Here is a 24650-nt window from a genome sequence, read left to right as displayed (position 1 = left end):
CGAGAAAGCCAACTTCCTCAGGGAATCCCCTCTCTACCCTCCAAGGCTGGAATCAGGCAAGTTGCCATGCCCACCTGGCATGTGTGGGGGTTCTGAGAATCTGAGCTATGGCCCTCATGTGTGGCATGCACTGTAACCACTGAGCCATCTTCCTAGCAATGGTACTGCATTTCCTTAATCCAGTCATGAGTGTGGACACTTGGGCTGATTCTATGTCTCGGCTGCTGTGAACGAGTAATGCTTCCATGAACTGGGATGAGACAAAAGCTTTAGATATTATGCTCATAGCGTCTGCTTCTGTTTTCCACTCAAGACATGAAGTCAGCAGGCAAAATAGTAACATGGTTAATAATAAAGAAATGGCCTCAAACCTTTCTATTAAGTGTAATAGAGAATAAACTACATTTTTGGCAGAAAGTAAAACATATAAAAAAATTAACAAAAATATATCAGCATCAAAGTCTAACAAAGGGAATTTCCTATGAAATTTGGCCTAGATGACATGTAGTAGCATATCTCTAAATCATAAATGTCAGCAGATTCTTATTCTAATAGGTATGACTTACTTTAATCAGATTAGAACGTCATAGTTATACATTCTTCCTGCAAAACTCTTAAGAATTTAAATTCTGAGTTAAAATGTTTACCGTGCTGAAAGGATTGAAAGAACAGTGTTTCCTGCCACATGTTTAGTGGACTAATAGAATTATAACAAAAATGCAATGAGAGAGTGTCTGGCTTAGAAGTTTGGCCATCCTTGCTCATCTAGAATAAAACTGCTATACTAATGGAATTCTGGGATAAGGTGCTCTGTGGAGAGAAGAATGCAAGGATAGTAAACAAAACAAAACAAAACAAAAATCTTTTTTTTTTTTTTTTTTTGGTTCTTTTGTTCGGAGCTGGGGACCGAACCCAGGGCCTTGCGGTTCCTAGGTAAGCGCTCTACCACTGAGCTAAATCCCCAGCCCCCAAAAAAAATCTTTATGCAGTGTCTTAGTTAGGGTTTTACTGCTGTGAACAGACACCATGACCCAGGCAAGTCTAATAAAGGACAACATTTAATTGGGGCTGGCTTACAGATTCAGAGGTTCAGTCCATTATCATCAAGACGGGAGCATGGCAGTGTCCAGGCAGGCATGGTGCAGGAGGAGCTGAGAGTTCTACATCTTCCTCTGAGGTTACTAGCAGAATACTGGCTTCCAGGCAGCTAAGGTCTTATATAGCCCACACCCACAGTGACACACCTACTCCAAAGCTACACCTCAAACTATGCCACTCCCTGAGCCAAATATACTAAAACCACTACATTCCACTCCTTGGCCCCTATAGGCTTGTTCACGCCTATGACTCTATGCAGGCCATACCTAAACATAACATAATGTACAACATTTAGTGTAACTTCAAAAGTCCCCATAGTCTGTAGCAGTCTCAATAACATTAGAAGTCCAAAGTTCAGTCTCTTCTGAGATTCATGTAATCACTAAACTGTGATCCCCAAAGAAATACAGGAAACCAGCTGGGCAAACTCCAAACTCTGCATCTGCATGTCTGATATCAAAGCATTCTTCACATCTTCAACTCCTTTTTCTTCTGTGTTGACTGCAACAAACTTCTTCCTCCTGGGCTGGTTCCACTCCCCATTAGCAGCTTTCCTCAGCAGGTATCCAAGAGCTCTGGCATCTCTAACATCTTGGGAGTCTCCAAGTCAACGTCAACTTTATAGCTTCTTGTTCCATACATGATCTTCTGGGGTCCTCTAAAGGGCTGACATCACTTTTCCAGATCTTTAATCTGTAGCAATCTAGGGTCTGGTTGACCTCACTCCACTGCTGCTGTTCTTGGTGGTCAGGCCATGGTACTGGCATCTCCAATATGCTGGGATCTTCTGCTGCAACTAGGCTTCACCAACAGGCTCATAGGCTCTCTTCATGGTGCCAAACCTCAAGTCTTTTGCATGACCCTTTGAGTCCTGGTCTGTCAACTGCAACTTAGGATGCACTTTCACCAACGGCCTTCCATGGCCTGTCACAGTGATGCTGGTCTCTTCTTAATCACTGCTAATTCCTCAGCTCCAGCTCACCAGCATCAATTGCCCCAATAGTCCCTTCTATTCTTGACTCTAAAGCCAGGGCCACATGGCCGAAGCTGCCATGTTCTGCTGCTTGCTCAGGTTGGAACATGGCCCCCCTTTTTCTATATCACCAGCTTTCTGTGTTCCAACTCCCTCACTGACTAAGCTTGGCTCTCCTGGAACTTGCTCTGTAAGTTGACCTTGAACTCAGATATCTGCATGGTTCTGTCTCCTGGGATTACAGTATGCACCACCATGCCTGTACCTGAACTGAGCTGGTTGGGATCTTGCACCAAGATTATCGATTCCTTAATTCAATTTAATATCCTTGAACACAGGATTCAGCTGTGTCCCTTTAATACTCAAAATGTTTTATATTTTTCCTTTATCAGCCTGCTATGCTTATTCAAAATGCTCTTTATGTGGTTTAACCAGAAAACACAGTCTATGATGGGCACTTTTGAGACTTCCTTTGTCAGGGCAATTAATCTGAGTCTCTTCACCTTAGCCTCAGGCAGACTCTAAAGACAATGGCAAAAGGAAGCCATGTTCTTCATCAAAGTATCACCAAAAAACCCTCGAGGCTACATACTGAAGTTCTCCACTGAAACCTCTTGGGCCAGGTCTGCACAGTTCAAACCGTTCAAATCACTCATAGCAACACAGTCTTCTATATTCCTATTAGCATGGCTCATTAAGCCCCATTTAAAGCATTCCATAGCTTCCCAAATCCAAAGTCCCCAAATCCGCATTCTACTGAGCAAAAGCTTGGTCAGGCCTATCACAGCAATACCCTAGTCCCTGATACCAACTTCTTTAGTGCTGTGAACAGACACCATGACCAAGATAACTTATAAACATTTAATTGGGGCTGGCTTACAGGTTCAGAGGTTCAGTCCATTATCATCAAGGCGGGAGCATGGCAGTGTCCAGGCAGGCATGGTGCAGGAGGAGCTGAGAGTCCTACATCTTCATCGGAGGTTACTAGCAGAAGACTGGCTTCCAGGAAACAAGGATAAGGGTCTTAAAGCCCACACCCACAATGACACACCTACTCCAACAAGGCCACACCTCCAAATAGTGCCACTCCCCGGGCCAAACATATTCAAACCACCACATACATGGAATGGAAAGACACATCATAGTTGACTTAACTCTGGTTCCTTCACATCTGCTCCTATCTGCTGAGATCCCTTATAAAAAGAGAGGCAAGGAAGTGGAAGACATTCAAGATCTCCTTGCTGCAGTATCAACAGACTACTCGACTTGATTTGAATAAATAAAATTACTCAAACAAAAAAAATCACTGCTTTGTATTTTTAATAACTTCAAATAAATGTAAATAACGTGGGGTTCACAGTTGGAAGTAGGGCATGCCAATTCGTGATGCTCAACAGTGAGCTCATTGCACGTAGCATAGCCCATTGTACCTAGTCTTTTTGTTTACATCACCAGGGTGGGGTTAAGAGAGTGGGGTGGAGGAGAGAGGTAAGGAGTAGAAGAGGGAGAAAGACTCAGAGACAGGACAAAGATAGAGAAAGGGGGAGAGGGGCATAAGGGAGAGGAAAGGAAAGAAGGGGGGAGGGAGAGAGGAAGGGAAGGAAGGAGGAAGGGAGAAATACGTGTGTGAGTTTGAGGTCTATTCCCCCTCACCTCCCACTTAGGGATTCCAATGACTCTACTAACTCCACCTGTAGACTTATAGGTTAAAAGTTCTAAAGTACACCAGAGAAAGACAACACGATCTGTTAGCAAACAAAAAAATGACATTTGTGTTTGGACTACTTACGTAAATAAGGAAGTCATATTTTTAAAGATTTTATACCTATTACATATTAATAGATATTTCATGCATGTAAAATAAATGTAGAGTGTAGTATATAAGCAACACATCTAGTCAAGTTCTAGTGCAGAGGAAATATCACTTTAGAGTAAAGGCAAAATGAATTCATGATTAAAAAGCTAAGAACTCTAAAACTGGTCATTCATATTTTTTGGCAAAATTTATTGAAGCTGTCTAACACAGAGAATGAAGAATGTTAATGATGGTTTCATGGATAAATACTGAGTAAGGTTGCCTTAGAAAACAGAAAGTAATTAGAAAGAAAATTAGATTTGGGTGCTTAGACAATTCTATGAAGGGGATGAGTAGGCATGGGGAGGACAAGAGAGGATTGGGGTTGAAAATGATCAAATACATTATACATTCATATAACCAATGTTAGAAGAATCCCATTACACACCTAATGTCCCGAAAACCTATCTGAAGGCAAAGCTCAGTGGTATAAGACTAGTTAGATACTCTTTGATGTGTAACTTTAATCTTTCTACTTGATCCTATGATGACAAAATTTACATTATAACACTGCATGTGCTACTATTCTTTTCTGCATATAGATATATCTGTACTTATATAATAAAACATGGCTATCAGCAAATTATAGTAAGAGCACTGACTGCTCTTCCAGAGGTCCTAAGTTCAATTTCTAGCAACCACATGGTGGTTCACAACCATCTGTAATGGGATCTGATGCTCTCTTTTGGTGTGTCTGAAGACAGCGACAGTGTACTCACATACATAAAATAAATCTTAAACACACACACATATATACAAATCTATTTAAAAAATTAAACATACTCAACAGGAAGAAGGCAGAAGAATACTTATACAAATTTCTTTATATTTTAAAGAGAAAAGTCAGTGGATTCTGACCACAGCTAGAAAAAACTTATATGTATTGATGGTCATACAGGCTATCCCTGAAACTAAAATCAGAAATGATTCACATTATTAGAGTGAAGTGAGAATAATATTTTATTTTATATTACTCTAGAGTAATAGAGTAAAATAAGAATGGGGGTAAACACCAGTTTTTACTTTATGACATCTTCAAGATGCTTATTTTTCCATTATTTTATTATTTTTAGTAAACATCTAAGAACTATCTTCCTGTATTTTTTAATCAACCATAAATTGGGTTTTAGGGGAAGAAGTGGGAGGTCTATATTTCTAGGATTTTTAATGCACTACTCCAGTGATATTACCACGTGTCCATATACTACAGTGAGCTGCCTCTGGACCAACACACTACCTCCTTCTACAGGCCATTGTACGTACAGAACCCTCACTGCCCATGGATGCCCAATATGTACCTAGCTCAGAGGGTAAGATTACCTTTACTAGATATGGGGCATTCACAGCACAGAAACATTTTATTCTTGAAGTCATTACCTGGAGTGATTTTTGAAAATTTATATATATGAGAATTAAACATTCTTAAGGCTGTTTTTGAAAGTTTCCTCTGAGAAATGTAATTTCAATGATGACATATTGACAGCTTAGTTTCCTCTAGTACACGATCAGGAAAAAGATGTTCTCTAGTGAGTAATTTGAACAACTGCGACGGTACTGCATGGTAATATATTTTTCCATAGCTTCCCTTAGAGGTTTGTAACTTGCACAGGAATGCTCTCATGATGGTGCAGGAGAAAGTCAGCTCCTATTTTGGTATTTTTGACTTTCACCCTGTACTTTTCCATTTGGAATAGGCTAGCTCTTTCCTGGTACTGAGCTGTCATGTCTCTCTGTTCACCCCTGTTCACAAAGGTAAAACCCATGCTGCTGCAAGAAGCAGAGCAGTCATGTTTTGAAGCTTGTCTGACTGACTCACAAAGCAGGAGAAGTCTCAAGCACAGGCAGGAAGGACTGCTGGCTTCCTCACCCATTTATGTGTCAGGTCACAAAGCACAATGGAGACTCTCTCTAGGCTGGGTGCGGTCTTTTATACGTGAGGCCTCACAGTCATGATCCAGTTTTTAACACGATTTGCAGAATTATTTCAGACATAAGTTACTATCTGTAAAAAAGCTAACAATCACATTGGGATCAAAGAGATATTTTATAACATCCAGGCACATATTTACTGAGTGCCTATTGCGTGCAGGTGTAATGCTTAGGATAGGGTAGAGAACCTCAAGAACAATGCCTCTTTACATTCTAACAGTGTTAACAGTCCAAGGACTGTGGTACTTGAATATGCTTGGCCCGTGAAAAGTCCTACTATTAGGAGGTGTGGCCTTGTTGGATGACGTGTGCTGCTGTGGAGGTGGGCTTTGAGGGCTCCTAGTGCTAAATCTTTACCCAGTAAGGAAGAGTAACTCTCCTGCTGGCTGCCTTCCTATCAAAACGCAGAACTCTCGGCTCTTTCTCCAGCTGCCATGCTCCCAACCTTGATGATAATGGACTGAACCTCTGAACTTGTAAGCCAGCCCCAATTAAATATTGTCCTTTTTAAGTATAACCTTGGTCATGGTGTCTCTTCATAGCGATAACACCCTAACTAAGACAGAAGTAGGACTATGTTTTGCAAAGAGATAATTAGATAAAAGTAATTTATACTTTACATCTTCAGTCTCTATTGTGTGTCCAATTTGTTGTATGGCATGGCCAACCTTCAGCATGACTACAAACTGACTATTCAGAACTATAACTGTTAACTGGGACATCGAACAGAAACTTTCTTTTTGACAATTAGAATTTCATCTACTTATACTATTTAAACAAAAACATCAGTACCATTTTCAATTTATCAGTTAACACTGATGTATGATAATATACATGATAGCTCATATAGATATTTAGATCCACACATTTAAATACAATTAGGTATAGATTTGATTTATTAAGTTATTGTATACTCACTTTAAGCAAACTCACAATTTTTTTTTTTCTCGGAGCTGGGGACCGAACCCAGGGCCTTAAGCGCTCTACCACTGAGCCAAATCCCCAACCCCAAACTCACAATTTTTAATTAGTTTTTTCTACCCAGATGTTTAATTACATGTTTGAAAGTATGAACAAGCCAACTTTTGATAACTTGAGGGGAGGGGGAAGGAAAAAAAAACACAGTGTGATGATATACCCAGAATTCTATAAACCTTATTGCTATACTGACTGTCTTGGAATAGGAATATAAATACAGTATTTTCTCTACAAAGTTGTATGAGACTTCTCTTAGTAGATATGCTTTGTTAAAACCAAAGATCCTGAATCATAACCCATCTTCAATGAGGCCAATCTCATTGAGACAGAGTCTGAAAAGCCAATTTCTAAAGCACACTGGCTAACTATGAGGTACTCAGAATGTAGGATGATGAAGTAATAGTACAAGTGTGGTGGGTGGCTGGCAAGGGAGCTGTTTGGCTGTGTCTATCTATGCTTAATATTTTGCAGTGAGTAGAAACTTATATACTTAGAATCCTGTTCAGTATCAGGGCTGGGTTTACACCAGCAGAAGTGCTTGTACGAAACCCTGCCAAACACAGGCCACATGGCACGGCCACACGGCACTATGTTCTGCCAGGAGGCCTACTTCACCACATCCAAAGTGCCTTGCAGTTGTCAGAACTTGCAAGGGGAATTTTGTTTACTTTGTAACATGCCCAGTAGGTTCCAAGGTCACTTAGGAATACTATCTCTGTTGCTACAGATGATACAATTTTTATTTAAGTGTATACACCAAAGGGATACTGGTGAGCTCAATATCTTATGTCTATGTTTAATCCACAGCATGCCTTATACTGTGAAATCTCCTATTTCCAAAAATATCATTAGAAACAAAATAACAAAGGCTATTTATTACCAGTTTTGCATTCTCTGAATATCTTTTATATGATCTCAAGTTACAGGATTAAGCATTATTATGCTGTCATATTGTCTGCTATGTACAAAATTCTTGTATGAATACTTAAGAGTGAAATGAAGAAACCTTAAGGATATAGAAACTTACATATTCATATTGTTTATTAAGTACCAAAATTTGACAATAAAAGAATCTTCAGGTTTAGAAGTTGTAGGGACCAAGTCTGAAAAGTAGGATAGACTCTAAAAACGTATTAAGCAGATGTTTGAAAGATGGAGTGACAGACAGTAGAGTATAAATGTGACAGAGTCAAAGAGGTGACAGGTAAAAACAGGCAGAAGTGGCAGACACAAATGGTGACAGAAGAAGCAGACAGAAACAAACACAAATGTGGTAAGAATTAAAGTGAGAAAGTGGAAGAGGATGAGACTGGCCTATCTAATACATAAAATATTTAGTCATGCTTAATAAAAAAAGAAATATAAGCATGTTTGTGTTAATGGTAGGAAAAACTATCTTTACTAAAGTCTCTAGCTTTTAGTTTTCTAAATAAGACAGTTTAATACATGTGTTCGGACAGCCATGAAAGACATGCAGCAGCAAGAGAACTTAGCAGTATTTAAGCACTGACATCTCCTTCCCAACAGGGCTGCAGACGTAACTGGACTGTGCAGAGGAAAGCTGCCACACACAGACAGGTGTTTGGGCTGATGGGTCAGTGACTCTGCCACAGCTGCGCACTTTACTGGCAGCTACACCAACCTCCTGCTAAACCTCCCAGCACAAGGCCGGCAAGAGTTTGGCTGCATATTGGCTCCTGGTGCTGTCATTACTGTTTTCACTGTGTAAGTGTGAGCTGCCTCATCTTATCCACCAGCACCATTTGTGGCTGTGGGCAAACCGGCAGCTAAAAGCAGAGAGAGAAAAGAAAACTGATAGCACCTGTAGGAGAAGAGGGAAAGAAATACAAAAGTATGGAGAAAGTGGAAGGGACCGGGAAGGACAATTCTAGGAGTAGAACACTGACCACAAAGCCTCAAGGTTGGCCTCTGGGTTGCTCCAATCACACACCTCATTTTGCAACATCTTATATTTTTGGTTGTGAGCCTAGCCTTTAACAGCTGAGCCATCTTTCCAGCCCCACTTTGCAACTTCTTAACAAATAATTTTATAACACATTCATCCAAGAAATTCAGAGACAGACTACATTAGTCTTAGGTCATGATCCTTTCCTCACTTAACCCTTCCCAAACTGTACTACAGCTCACACAGTGTATCCGTTTACCTCCTTACAGCTCACACAATGTATCCACTCTCCTGTTTACCTCCTTACAGCTCACACAGTGTATCCACCCTCCTGTTTACCTCCTTACAACTCACACAATGTATCCACTCTCCTGTTTACCTCCTTACAGCTCACACAGTGTATCCACCCTCCCGTTTACCTCCTTACAGTTCACACGAGTGTATCTACCCTTCGTTTACCTCCTTACAGCTCACATGAGTGTATCCACCCTCCCATTTACCTCCTTACCATCTTGGATGTTTTATTGGCAGAATAAGTGCCTTAAGACCATTATCACTGTCACCACACATATGTAGATAGATTATTGCTTTAAACTTGTGGAAACATTGTTCTTTCTCACTGTTACTAGAGCCTAGCTGTCCTCTGATCATACTACTTTCTTGGGAACCCTTTTAAATATAAAATGCTTATTTTCCTTTGTGTTCTGAGCATCAATATTTCCTTTCTTTAGTCCCAAAGACAAATAAATTTGCATTCTCACTATCCTCGGGAGACTCAGTTCCCCTCTAACTCTTTCCTTGGTATCATTTAGTAACACCGTCTTTCATTTGTTCAGCACTTGGGTACCTAATTTAAAATCAATATATACCTCAGATTGAGACTCATTGTATGCTGTCTATATATACATTCAAGTCTTATCTAGCATCATGTTCCTTTACCTCACCTAAACTATCCCATTCCAGATAAAGACACACATACCCTTACAGTTAGTTTGCTCAACAGCCCAACCTATAACTATTTGGATTCATTAAGATCTCTACTTTATAAGCTAATACTCTGTTTTTCAAGAGTCTACCATTACGGATTATGTTTTTTTTCCTATCTTGAGGTTATCTTTTTATTTTTGAGTGTGTGCATGTGTGCACACATGCATGCTACAGTGCACATATGGACAGAGGACAACTTGGGGAATCTGTTCTCTCCTTCCACCATGCAGGTCTCAGGATAGAGCTCAGGTTGTTAGGCTAGACAGCAAGTACCTTTTCCTGCTGTGTCCTCTCACTGACTCCTGTTTATTTTTTTATTGGAGCTTAAACGTGCTTTAGATTCTTTTATCTTGCATACAATTAGACAACAGAGTAGTGTCTTTCTATACTTGCCTCTGTGGTTACAAGTCTTGATTTATCAGCAGTTTGATTTTTCACACCAGAATCCAGGGTGTCTCCTGTGCTATACCTGCCAATGCTGGTTATATTAGCATCCCTGGAACATACCTACCTTTTTCCAACTCCACTGTCACTAACCTAAAGCTTCTACACAACTGTTGTGGTCTCCTGAATACATCTAAATTTTTCCCACGTGTGTTCTTTTCTATCCCTCTTAACTGATTCTGTAGACTGTAGCAAGGAAGATCTTGGTGAGACTTAGAGCCCGAGTGCCTGCCTCATTTGCCCTTCCTTTGATTTTCAGTTTTGCCCACTGCTTTGCAGCCACTCATTTCTGTATGAGGCTTGTCTATCTTGGTCTGTTCACATACTGTGAGTTCTTTTTCAGTCTGGGAATATCCTTTCAGCAAGATCAGTTCTACCTCTTCCCATGTTGGCCAATCTACTTATTGTTTACATCCTGTTGCTTAAAAGTCATTCCCTCAGAAAGGTCAGGTTGTCTTTAATTTTGTAGTATTTATCATAATTACAAAATATCATTGTTTAATGTCTTTACTTTTTGCTGTAATTCAAGCTCTTCTACATTCCTACTATCAAACTATAAGATAAATGGGAACAGCAACCATGTCTTGACTGTGTACTGCATCCACAAGGCCTAGACCAATCCCGGGGCACAGTGCACCAATATGTTAAGTATGCGTGGAGAGAATGAATGGAAAGTCACTTCAATTCTGGGAACAGCAATGTGACTCACACTTTAAAGTTTACTCGAAAAGCAACTACCAAACCTTTAGCCGAACTGTTGGTTTCTTAGGAGGGATAACACTCTAATAAATACCTACCTCTGTCAGTAATTTCAACTTGCCCTCAATCTACTCAGAAACACATTCTTAAAATCTAAGAGTGTCAAGAGCCCAGAGGGAGTAACCATTGAGGAAGACTGTACTTCCTGCCTAAGCATTAGTATTGCCATTGTCTTCTCTGTACAGCTGCCTCCCCCCCTCCCGCCTATTAAATTTACATGTAAATTTACCTTTTGACCAAGTCTGATTAGAAAGATATGTAAAAGCACATGTAAGAAAAATAAGCAACGAAAACCCCTAGTAAGGGTTTTTTAATAAGTGAACACATTTGCGGTAGAAAGTCCAGTGGACCCTATTTGTACCCTGAATTAGTAATTTTTGATTCTGAATAAAACATGTAAAAGTTAAGGATATAAACTCAATTTTATCTGTCGTCTGAAATGTCAGTCCACAGAGTTTTAAAGCATACTGTGTCATCCCTGTAACAATCAGCTAATGCCAAGAACCCATCTATTTTCTCTTGGTTTAGACTAAATAAGTAGAAAGCTTTAAAAAACAAACAAACAAAAAACCAAACTTTAACAACTATATATTTGGATTTAAAAACCCCCTTTTCAATTTAAAGAGTAAACCCAGTATCTTGAGCATGCTAACCGAGTATTCGAGCACTGAGGTATACTCCTGTCTGAAGCTGACTGACGTGAAAAGTAACAGCATACATTTCAGGGAAAGGCAGAACTTTACATCCGGTACAGCTGTAGCTAACGGTATTAGGTAGCATATGCTGCGCTCTCTCCCTCAAGGAAGCAGGTGATAAGGCTGAAGTCCCCAGCTAGTGTGGATATACTGAACAGTGGTTTCTACACTCGCTGTGCCAACTTTCTTTAATGCTTTACTTGGTTAGATACTAATCGCTGTGGCATTGCTGATTGTGCACGTTCTTGACCTACCATACCTTCACAGGGATATCATCCTCTTGGTTTGCCTTCTCTGAAGTGAAGACATAGGAGACTTCTTTGTGTGATGTGGTCTGGCGGCAGATAGCACACTTAATGGAGCTTCGATGGGATCCCACACTGTATTGTTCAATTATAATTGAAGTGCATTCATTACAGAAGCAGTGTCCGCAGGTCAGCACTGCCCACTGGAAAAAAAATACACAGCACACCTTGGTGAAAATGGGTCATTGAGACCTACCTATACATAAACATAAACAGGGAGAGCTGACTTACAACTGCAATTCCTAAGTACTGCACGGCAAGACACACTGTCCAATTATTTTTAGTCTAAGAGAAATATGTTTTCATAATTTTCAGCTTCATTTATCTTTTTTTTTTTTTTTGGTTCTTTTTTTTCGGAGCTGGGGACCGAACCCAGGGCCTTGCGCTTCCTAGGTAAGCGCTCTACCACTGAGCTAAATCCCCAGCCCCCAGCTTCATTTATCTTAATAGTCAACTGTCATTATTTTATCAGAAGCTAATGTTCTCGTTTCAGATTTAAAGCAAACATCAGATTACTCCTTTAGTACTCTACAGCAGATAATGAAGAATTGAGAACTTCAATGTGGAGATAATATACTCATTGCTACTTAATTTACCAACATATTTACAGTTTCAGTTGCTAACACATTTATCCAGAAAGTAAGATATTTCAGATTTGTTTTGAATGAGACCATTTATCTTAATTTACTGCTTTGTGGCAATGGGTCTTAGGCTCTCAGCTTGTTTTTTCCCTGGATTTGGACACGTCTGTATTTGCACTGAAAGAGACAGGGAACTCTGAAATGGGTCCAGGAATTTCTTTAGAAAACAATTCAAATGTGGGGCAGAAGAAATTGGGGTAGACACTGTGGCTTTAAAACAGTTTCTAAAAAAGAAGTTTATTTTGTTTCAATTGGGGAACACTTTTCTTGCTTAGACCAGAATCTTCAGACCAATTGAGTACCCCGTGGACCTCAAACGACACTGGAAATGTATGACACTTTCTATGCCATACAGGACTTTTGTGACTCACAGAAATTCACTTCATAAGGTACAGAGCAAGACAGGTCCACCTCTTTTCACAGCAGGAAGAGATGACTGAGCTGCGAGAGCAGCCCGACTAACAGGACACTCAGTAAACTGGCTGAGAACAAATGGCAGCATCTCTAACAGCGTCAGCAGAAACACAGGACAGAGCCCGACAGCACGGTACTATACAAATGCAGTTTCACCACTAAAACCATGGAAATACTAAAAATCGATAAAACAATGTATATGAAGATAATGTCAAAACTATAATAAGACAAAATAAAACTTCAGAGACAAGTGAATGAATCTCAGTAAAGCTAAATGTAAATGGACATTATTCTGACCCAATCCGACTCTACCTCTCTGCTGCTTTTGTGCTAAAGCCTGGACCCAGGGCTAACTGCATGCTCGGCACACACAAACCCACTAAACAACCCCAAGGCTCAATCCCTCCCTTAACAGTGCTGCTTTTACTTAACTTTTACTTAACTTAATAATATTATTATACGACACTATTACATACTTTTATCTTGCTGAGCTCTCCTTTTAAGATTTACAGTCTCTTTTGAGAATATCTTTCTCTGTAAATGTTGAAAAGCAATCCAATGCTGATTTACCGCCCAGCAGGAGTAAGTCACAGTCAGAGAGAAAAACATTCTCATTGGACTAAAAGTGGGCCACCATGTTTGCAGGCTCTATGCTAACACATACTGCTCACTTCTTCCAGGCTCTAAACCAGGGGGAAAAATCACACTGAATTCCTTTAGCAGGAGCTGTCTGTACTTTAAAGCTGGGATCTGAGACTTTACTGTTATCAGGAGCAACATGACTGTGCCTCTGTACTACTAAACTCGTGATACTCTGTTCAATTACCAAATATGTTTATGTGGCAAAATCACATGACGGCTTTTCTTTTTTTTTTTTTTTTTTATTAACTTAAGTATTTCTTATATACATTTCGAGTGTTATTCCCTTTCCCGGTTTCCGGGCAAACATCCCCCTCCCCCCTCCCCTTCCTTATGGGTGTTCCCCTCCCAACCTTCCCCCCATTGCTGCCCTCCCCCAATAGACTAGTTCACTGGGGGTTCAGTCTTAGCAGGACCCAGGGCTTCCCCTTCCACTGGTGCTCTTACTAGGATATTCATTGCTACCTATGGGGTCAGAGTCCAGGGTCAGTCCATGTATAGTCTTTAGGTAGTGGCTTAGTCCCTGGAAGCTCTGGTTGCTTGGCATTGTTGTACTTTTGGGGTCTCAAGCCCCTTCAAGCTCTTCCAGTTCTTTCTCTGATTCCTTCAATAGGGGACCTATTCTCAGTTCAGTGGTTTGCTGCTGGCATTCGCCTCTGTATTTGCTGTATTCTGGCTGTGTCTCTCAGGAGCGATCTACATCCGGCTCCTGTCGGTCTGCATTTCTTTGCTTCATCCATCTTGTCTAATTGGGTGGCTGTATATGTATGGGCCACATGTGGGGCAGGCTCTGAATGGGTGTTCCTTCAGTCTCTGTTTTAATCTTTGCCTCTCCCTTCCCTGCCAAGGGTGTTCTTTTTCCTCATTTAAAGAAGGAGTGAAGCATTCACATTTTGATCATCCGTCTTGAGTTTCGTTTGTTCTAGGGATCTAGGGTAATTCAAGCATTTGGGCTAATAGCCACTTATCAATGAGTGCATACCATGTATGTCTTTCTGTGATTGGGTTAGCTCACTCAGGATGATATTTTCCAGTTCCAACCATTTGCCTACGAATTTCATAAACTCGGTGTTTTTGATAGCTGAGTAATATTCCATTGTGTAGATGTACCACATTTTCTGTATCCATTCCTCTGTTGAAGGGCATCTGGGTTCTTTCCATTTTCTGGCTATTATAAATAAGGCTGCGATGAACATAGTGGAGCACGTGTCTCTTTTATATGTTGAGGCATCTTTTGGGTATATGCCCAACAGAGGTATAGCTGGATCCTCAGGCAGTTCAATGTCCAATTTTCTGAGGAACCTCCAGACTGATTTCCAGAATGGTTTTACCAGTCTGCAATCCCACCAACAATGGAGGAGTGTTCCTCTTTCTCCACATCCTCGCCAGCATCTGCTGTCACCTGAGTTTTTGATCTTAGCCAATTGCACTGGTGTGAGGTGAAATCTCAGGGTTGTTTTTGATTTGCATTTCCCTTATGACTAAAGATGTTGAACATTTCTTTAGGTGTTTCTCAGCCATTCGGCATTCCTCAGCTGTGAATTCTTTGTTTAGCTCTGAACCCCATTTTTTAATAGGGTTGTTTCCCTGCGGTCTAACTTCTTGAGTTCTTTGTATATTTTGGATATAAGGCCTCTATCTGTTGTAGGATTGGTAAAGATCTTTTCCCAATCTGTTGGTTGCCGTTTTGTCCTAACCACAGTGTCCTTTGCCTTACAGAAGCTTTGCAGTTTTATGAGATCCCATTTGTCCATTCTTGATCTTAGAGCATAAGCCATTGGTGTTTTGTTCAGGAAATTTTTTCCAGTGCCCATGTGTTCCAGATGCTTCCCTAGTTTTTATTCTATTAGTTTGAGTGTGTCTGGTTTGATGTGGAGGTCCTTGATCCACTTGGACTTAAGCTTTGTACAGGGTGATAAGCATGGATCGATCTGCATTCTTCTACATGTTGCCCTCCAGTTGAATCAGCACCATTTGCTGAAAATGCTATCTTTTTTCCATTGGATGGTTTTGGCTCCTTTGTCAAAAATCAAGTGACCATAGGTGTGTGGGTTCATTTCTGGGTCTTCAATTCTATTCCATTGGTCTATCTGTCTGTCTCTGTACCAATACCATGCAGTTTTTATCACTATTGCTCTGTAATACTGCTTGAGTTCAGGGATAGTGATTCCCCCTGAAGTCCTTTTATTGCTGAGGATAGCTTTAGCTATCCTGGGTTTTTTGTTATTCCAGATGAATTTGCAAATTGTTCTGTCTAACTCTTTGAAGAATTGGATTGGTATTTTGATGGGGATTGCATTGAATCTGTAGATTGCTTTTGGTAAAATGGCCATTTTTACTATATTAATCCTGCCAATCCATGAGCATGGGAGATCTTTCCATCTTCTGAGGTCTTCTTCAATTTCTTTCCTCAGTGTCTTGAAGTTCTTATTGTACAGATCTTTTACTTGCTTGGTTAAAGTCACACCGAGGTACTTTATATTATTTGGGTCTATTATGAAGGGTGTCGTTTCCCTAATTTCTTTCTCGGCTTGTTTCTCTTTTGTATAGAGGAAGGCAACTGATTTATTTGAGTTAATTTTATACCCAGCCACTTTGCTGAAGTTGTTTATCAGCTTTAGTAGTTCTCTGGTGGAACTTTTGGGATCACTTAAATATACTATCATGTCATCTGCAAATAGTGATATTTTGACCTCTTCTTTTCCGATCTGTATCCCTTTGATCTCCTTTTGTTGTCTGATTGCTCTGGCTAGAACTTCAAGAACTATATTGAATAAGTAGGGAGAGAGTGGGCAGCCTTGTCTAGTCCCTGATTTTAGTGGGATTGCTTCAAGTTTCTCTCCATTTAGTTTAATGTTAGCAACTGGTTTGCTGTATATGGCTTTTACTATGTTTAGGTATGGGCCTTGAATTCCTATTCTTTCCAGGACTTTTATCATGAAGGGGTGTTGAATTTTGTCAAATGCTTTCTCAGCATCTAATGAAATGATCATGTGGTTCTGTTCTTTCAGTTTGTTTATATAATGGATCACGTTGATGGTTTTCCGTATATTAAACCATCCCTGCATGCCTGGGATGAAGCCTACTTGATCATGGTGGATGATTGTTTTGATGTGCTCTTGAATTCGGTTTGCCAGAATTTTATTGAGTATTTTTGCGTCGATATTCATAAGGGAAATTGGTCTGAAGTTCTCTTTCTTTGTTGTGTCTTTGTGTGGTTTAGGTATAAGAGTAATTGTGGCTTCGTTGAAGGAATTCGGTAGGGCTCCATCTGTTTCAATTTTGTGGAATAGTTTGGATAATATTGGTATGAGGTCTTCTATGAAGGTTTGATAGAATTCTGCACTAAACCCGTCTGGACCTGGGCTCTTTTTGGTTGGGAGACCTTTAATGACTGCTTCTATTTCCTTAGGAGTTATGGGGTTGTTTAACTGGTTTATCTGTTCCTGATTTAACTTCGATACCTGGTATCTGTCTAGGAAATTGTCCATTTCCTGAAGATTTTCAAATTTTGTTGAATATAGGTTTTTATAGTAAGATCTGATGATTTTTTGAATTTCCTCTGAATCTGTAGTTATGTCTCCCTTTTCATTTCTGATTTTGTTAATTTGGACGCACTCTCTGTGTCCTCTCGTTAGTCTGGCTAAGGGTTTATCTATCTTGTTGATTTTCTCAAAGAACCAACTTTTGGTTCTGTTGATTCTTTCTATGGTCCTTTTTGTTTCTACTTGGTTGATTTCAGCTCTGAGTTTGATTATTTCCTGCCTTCTACTCCTCCTGGGTGTATTTGCTTCTTTTTGTTCTAGAGCTTTTAGGTATGCTGTCAAGCTGCTGACATATGCTCTTTCCTGTTTCTTTCTGCAGGCACTCAGCGCTATGAGTTTTCCTCTTAGCACAGCTTTCATTGTGTCCCATAAGTTTGAGTATGTTGTATCTTCATTTTCATTAAATTCTAAAAAGTTTTTAATTTCTTTCTTTATTTCTTCCTTGACCAGGTTATCATTGAGTAGAGCATTGTTCAATTTCCACGTATATGTGGGCATTCTTCCCTTATTGTTATTGAAGACCAGTTTTAGGCCATGGTGGTCCGATAGCACGCATGGGATTATTTCTATCTTTCTGTACCTGTTGAGGCCCGTTTTTTGACCAATTATATGGTCAATTTTGGAGAAAGTACCATGAGGAGCTGAGAAGAAGGTATATCCTTTTGCTTTAGGATAGAATGTTCTATAAATATCCGTTAAGTCCATTTGGCTCATGACTTCTCTTAGTCTGTCGACATCACTGTTCAATTTCTGTTTCCATGATCTGTCCATTGATGAGAGTGGGGTGTTGAAATCTCCCACTATTATTGTGTGAGGTGCAATGTGTGTTTTGAGCTTTAGTAAGGTTTCTTTTACGTATGTAGGTGCCCTTGTATTTGGGGCATAGATATTTAGGATTGAGAGTTCATCTTGGTGGATTTTTCCTTTGATGAATATGAAGTGTCCTTCCTTATCTTTTTTGATGACTTTTAGTTGGAAATTGATTTTATTTGATATTAGAATGGCTACTCCAGCTTGCTTCTTCTGACCATTTGCTTGGAAAGTTGTTTTCCAGCCTTTCACTCTGAGGTAGTGTCTGTCTTTGTCTCTGAGGTGTGTTTCCTGTAGGCAGCAGAATGCTGGGTCCTCGTTGCGTATCCAGTTTGTTAATCTATGTCTTTTTATTGGGGAGTTGAGGCCATTGATATTGAGAGATATTAAGGAATAGTGATTATTGTTTCCCTTTATATTCATATTTGGATGTGAGGTTATGTTTGTGTGTTTTCATTCTCTTTGTTTTGTTGCCAAGACGATTAGTTTCTTGCTTCTTCTAGGGTATAGCTTGCCTCCTTATGTTGGGCTTTACCATTTATTATCCTTTGTACTGCTGGATTTGTAGAAAGATATTGTGTAAATTTGGTTTTGTCATGGAATATCTTGGTTTCTCCATCAATGTTAATTGAGAGTTTTGCTGGATACAGTAACCTGGGCTGGCATTTGTGTTCCCTTAGGGTCTGTATGACATCAGTCCAGGATCTTCTGGCCTTCATAGTTTCTGGCGAGAAGTCTGGTGTGATTCTGATAGGTCTCCCTTTATATGTTACTTGACCTTTTTCCCTTACTGCTTTTAATATTCTTTCTTTATTTTGTGCGTTTGGTGTTTTGACAATTATGTGACGGGAGGTGTTTCTTTTCTGGTCCAATCTATTTGGAGTTCTGTAGGCTTCTTGTATGTCTATGGGTATCTCTTTTTTTAGGTTAGGGAAGTTTTCTTCTATGATTTTGTTGAAGATATTTACTGGTCCTTTGAGCTGGGAGTCTTCACTCTCTTCTATACCTATTATCCTTAGGTTTGATCTTCTCATTGAGTCCTGGATTTCCTGTATATTTTGGGTCAGTAGCTTTTTCCGCTTTACATTATCTTTGACAGTTGAGTCAATGATTTCTATGGAATCTTCTGCTCCTGAGATTCTCTCTTCCATCTCTTGTATTCTGTTGGTGAAGCTTGTATCTACGGCTCCTTGTCTCTTCTTTTGGTTTTCTATATCCAGGGTTGTTTCCATGTGTTCTTTCTTGATTGCTTCTATTTCCATTTTTAATTCCTTCAACTGTTTGATTGTGTTTTCCTGGAATTCTTTCAGGGATTTTTGCGATTCCTCTCTGTAGGCTTCTACTTGTTTATTAATGTTTTCCTGTGTTTCCCTAAGTGTGTTCATGTCTTTCTTGAAGTCCTCCAGCATCATGATCAAATATGATTTTGAAACTAGATCTTGCTTTTCTGGTGTGTTTGGATATTCCATGTTTGTTTTGGTGGGAGAATTGGGCTCCGATGATGGCATGTAGTCTTGGTTTCTGTTGCTTGGGTTCCTGCGCTTGCCTCTCGCCATCAGATTATCTCTAGTGTTACTTTGTTCTGCTATTTCTGACAGTGGCTAGACTGTCCTATAAGCCTGTGTGTCAGGAGTGCTGTAGACCTGTTTTCCTCTCTTTCAGTCAGTTATGGGGACAGAGTGTTCTGCTTTCGGGCGTGTAGTTTTTCCTCTCTACAGGTCTTCAGCTGTTCCTGTGGGCCTGTGTCTTGAGTTCACCAGGCAGCTTTCTTGCAGCAGAAAATTTGGTCTTACCTGTGGTCCTGAGGCTCAAGTTCGCTCGTGGGGTGCTGCCCAGGGGCTCTCTGCAGTGGCAGCAACCAGGAAGACCTGTGCCGCCCCTTCCGGGAGCTTCAGTGCACCAGGGTTCCAGATGGTCTTTGGCTTTTTCCTCTGGCGTCCGAGATGTGTGTGCAGGGAGCAGTCTCTTCTGGTTTCCCAGGCGTGTCTGCCTCTCTGAAGGTTTAGCTCTCCCTCCCACGGGATTTGGGTGCAGAGAACTGTTTATCCGGTCTGTTTCTTTCAGGTTCCGGCGGTGTCTCAGGCGCAGAAGTCCTGCCGCTCCTGGGCCCTCCCCCACGGGAGCCCAGAGGCCTTATACAGTTTCCTCTTGGGTCAGGGATGTGGGCAGGGGTGAGCAGTGTTGGTGGTCTCTTCCGTTCTGCAGCCTCAGGAGTGCCCACCTGACCAGGCGGTTGGGTCTCTCTCTCACCGGGTCTGGGAGCAGAGAGATGACGGCTTTTCTAGAAACGTTTACAACTACGAATCTTTAATGGAAAAGATATGGTTTTCCTAGGGTTAAGTTTTTAGTTAGGGAAAAGGCAGTTCATGTATTTATAACCCTAAGCATGTCAACTAAGCCCTGACCCTACCTCTAAGAGGAGAACTAAACTCTTCCACAATTATGAGAAAGTGCATTTGTCTGTATACATGCATGAGACACAGGGAAAAAATAGCTAGATGCGGAAGCCTTACATATTGTAAGGTGTTTTATGAATTCATGTGATACTTACTAAAACCTTACCTGTTTTCCCAACTGCCGAGCACAGATCGGACAAGGCTCTGGATTAATACCTCCTGATGTTTTGTCCTGAGACTGTAGGAAAAAAGAATCCTAAAACATGTTAGCTATGATTTTATATTTAGGACTTGATGCATACTCTGAAATTCATTTGTGGGGTAAATGCTGGTTACTTCAATCTGAATTATCTAACCAGTGAGATCACCTAATATTTTACATATTACCCAACGTTGCTGCTGCTACTATTATTTCCAGAATTTATTCAAGATACAACTAAAGAAAGGAAATCCATTTTTCTTTTTACCTCAGCTTACAGTATTATGCTGCTATACTTGTTATTACAATAGAAAGTAAATTTAAAATCAAAATACAAAGAGTTAAATTTTTAAAGTTCTATTCTCAGACTATACTTTACAGTAGACTATGAATGACTAACTGTCACGGTGACACACAACTGCACTCCTAGCCTTGGGAGATAGAAGCGAACAAATCAGGAGTTGAAGGTAATCTAGAGGGAGCTCTGACTACACGAGATACTTCATTTCTTTTTCTCTTGCTGGAAAAAAAAAAAGAATGACTTAAAAACACTTTAAATTTAGAGCTTTGAAACAAAGAGCTTCTCAGCTGTTACAGATCACGTGTGCGGTCATGCATGTGCAGCCAGCAGCCCAAGGACAGACGTGTGGGGAAGGCTGTGACTTAGCACAACCCTGTACTAAGCGCTGCCTCTCAGCATCTCTGGCTGAGTCTCGGTAAATGGATGCCTGGAAAGCAGAAGCATAGCTGATTGGAGAACTCTGTGTCTAGAAACTGTAGGAACTAGAAGATTTTCAAATACCTCCTTACAATTTTCATACAATTTTAAAGAGCTTCAGATAGTCACAGGGTAGACAGGCTTTAAAACTGAAGACAACTAAAGATTTTCTTTCTGATTTCACTAATCAAATATTCTAACATTTTTAAAAAACCCTTTAACTTCTAAGTAGTGATAAAAAACCCGAAACTCTAAACTACTTAAACTCAGTACCTATAAAGATCCAGAAATGACCATATACAGTCATTTAAAAGAGTTGAATAAATTATTTCATTTTAGTTTTGATCTGTTTCAGATCACATAAAACAAACCACCCACAACACAGTAATTAAAAATAATTAATCGTGGATTTTTCACAATCTTGCAGGTCACCTGTGTATGTCCCTGGTGGGCTGGACTGAGGGGTAAGATGGCTCTGGAGATACAATAGTTCATGACATGGCAGTAGGTGGGGTATCTATCTAGTCAGGGAGGAGTTAGCAGAGGGTCTGCATAATTATTGTTGGCAAAAGTAGTCTCGATTCACCTAACACAAACCAAATGCTGTACTATTCATTACAGAACTGGTATTGTAAGTGGAAAATATCACTGAAGTGTTTCTTGAAGTAGAGTATAGGGGAAACAGCATCTTAACAGCTATACCTTCTCCAAATTTGTCAGGTAAAGAAGCTGTCCAAGTTTCTTCTGAAGCTGGGAAGTAGCAACAGCTTTATCATTTACTAGTTTTATACGATTCTGTTCAACCTAGAAACAGACAAACCCTTTATTCCATCTCAAAAAGATAGTTAACAATATTAAACATTCATTAATTTTTCTGAATAATCAAGTTCATGTCCTGTCCTATGAAATACCATTTATACAATAAAACTTAATTTTACATGATTAATACTGAAAACACAGTTTGAAAGAACTTTCTTTTTAAACAGAAGTCAGACTCCTATAACGTTCTTCTAAAAAGAAGTATTGTGATACACAAAGTTGGGTAAAAGTCAATCTGAATCCCGCGCCAGTTGTCAATGACGCAGGCGCGGGATGAAGACAGTGACACAATGTGTACTCTGCTTGGTGCGCGTGGTTTATGAAACACGGGAATATCATCCCTGACTCTTCATCCTCTTCTGCAATTCATCAGCAGAGAGAATTACAAGAGAAGGGACTTCCTTCTTACTACTTATGTCTGTAGTGCTGTAACCTTAGCCTAAAACATTTAAAAGAAAAACATCACTACCAATTCATACTTAAGATAGCATATAACAAAAAAATTATCTTAAACTTTTTCTAAACCATAGTCTCAATGCTTTACAAAAAAGAAATCAGTTTAAAGTATTAAACATCCACAAAGGTTAAATATAAACTACGCAGGAACTATTTTTGTTATGCCATAGGAAAGACTGGTAGGATTCTGACTGAATTCTGACACATATGGAAATTATTAGAGTACACATTGTAAATATCTACTATTAGCCAGATGGAAAAACATGCAAAACTCAAAGGTGCTCGTTACTTTTAAGAAACAGGCTTTCCAAATTCTGGTAAAACTAAGGCTGTCAAATCCTTCTTGAGGAGACCAAGAAGATCTGTTTGATTTGAGGCACTGAAAGCATTCAAAAGTCGAAGACTGCAAACACAATGTCCATCAGTGGACACACTATGCTTGCATCACACACGGGTGAACTGCCCATCTCTATGACCACTACTAGAATTACACAATGTCCATCAGTGGACACACTGCACTTGCATCACACACGGGTGAACTGCCCATCTCTATGACCACTACTAGAAGACACCATTGCTCTGACTTTATGCCTTCTATACACTGGGCTTCTGCTGGGCCTTTCTTGGGGTCGACTCTCACCTACCTCGTGTGGTTCAATGATGTGGTGGACGGGTGGGTTTGGCTTTGGCTCCTTGGGATGGCGCACTCTTAGTCGCTCTGTAGCCATTGCAAGTTCATCAACAGCGGATACGCGGTTTCTCAGAGTCATCCAGTATTCATGAAGTAACTGATGGGGAAACAGAGACAGTAGCAAGAAACAAGATTAAAAGTGTCCAGAATCACCAAGATGTACTTTGAGCGAAAGGCTTCAAGGAGGCCTGCACGTTTTCATTGACCTTCGAGGAAAGGCCACTCTGTAGGCTATTTCAGGACGAGGACGTATGAGAAAACTGCCTCGTGGGACAAAGCTGCTGCAGCTCTCAGGAACACAACGCCTAAACATTTCAGGGCGAGACAAACCCTAAATAAACCAATACTAGACTTATGTGATTACCACTTTGTTTTTGTCTTAAAACATTTTATATTATATTCATATATTCAAAATAATTTGCAAATGTGAGATTTCTGAAATAACTGACCACAGACTATCCAATTCAAGAGACTTAATCAGACAAATTCCTTAGAAAGCCATAATATTATCATTCTTTCCTTATTCTTCCTCCTTCAAAGTCAAGCAGGCAATTATTTTTAATACCACTTTTCACTAGAAAAATGATATAAACAGTTATGCAAGTTTTTTAAAAACTTATAAAAATGTTACCAATCACTACAAATATTTTAGTATGTTTTCTTCACTATCATTTTTGTTTTTTATGGATATTTTTTATTATTCCAGGTTTTCCTCCCATAACCTTGCTCATCCCCTTCCCCCCACATGCTGCTATGAGAACGACACACAGTCTCCAAAGCAGATCTCCGAGTCAACGTAGAAAGGTCTTAAAGTTCGGAAGTTTTAAAAATGGTGTACCTTATACTCCTTCTTCCATGCCTCGAAGAGATCCATTGAAACACTTCCTTCATCTATATATTCAACGTCAAACCTATGTGATCTTGCAAATGATAGTATTGCTTTCATAGATCGCTCCGTCTCGCTCACGGCCCACAGGCCTCTGGTAGTGGTAGGGACTCTATCATCCACGAGTCCTTCTTCATCTTCTATCATTTCTTCAAAGATGGCGGTCTGGCCTTTGACACTGAGAAGACATGAGAACCAGCGAATGCTAACTGCAGCCATGAGGGACTAGCATTGCACAAGAGCGAGGCCAGTAGGACACACAGAAAGGCCAGGCCGGTTCAGTAACTACAGTAACTTTCATGTTAGTAAGAGCACTTGTTGGTCCTTGAAAGAACAGTAATCCTGAAAACTGTGCTTCATTTTTCGTTTTGTTTCATATTTTTGAGACAGGGTCTCACGTAGATCAGATAAGCCTCATAGTCACTACATAGCAGAGGCTGGCCTTGAATGCTGTATCGTCCTTCCTCCAACTTTAAAAGGTTAAGATTACACCTGTGTGCTTTGCTT

General features: G+C 40.0%; 1 protein-coding gene across 2 annotated transcripts in view; it reads right to left on the bottom strand.

Annotated features, from left to right (window-relative positions):
• Nucleotides 1–24650, bottom strand: part of Shprh (SNF2 histone linker PHD RING helicase) — a 73275-nt gene that overhangs the window by 10931 nt on the left and 37694 nt on the right. For both annotated transcript variants that reach the window (NR_199368.1, NM_001437817.1), the window contains 5 exon segments: nucleotides 11884–12072; nucleotides 20541–20612; nucleotides 21994–22095; nucleotides 23211–23354; nucleotides 24096–24321. Coding sequence is in view for 1 of the 2 variants with exons in the window: in NM_001437817.1 (NP_001424746.1) it covers nucleotides 11884–12072; nucleotides 20541–20612; nucleotides 21994–22095; nucleotides 23211–23354; nucleotides 24096–24321 (733 nt within the window). In the remaining variant the exon portion in view is untranslated.

The sequence above is a fragment of the Rattus norvegicus genome, chromosome 1 (genome assembly GCF_021556685.1).
Source record: "Rattus norvegicus strain SHRSP/BbbUtx chromosome 1, alternate assembly SHRSP_T2T, whole genome shotgun sequence".
NCBI classification, from domain to species: Eukaryota; Metazoa; Chordata; class Mammalia; order Rodentia; family Muridae; genus Rattus; species Rattus norvegicus.
Note: the sequence above shows the minus strand (reverse complement) of the source record. Positions and strands in the feature narration are given on the sequence as shown.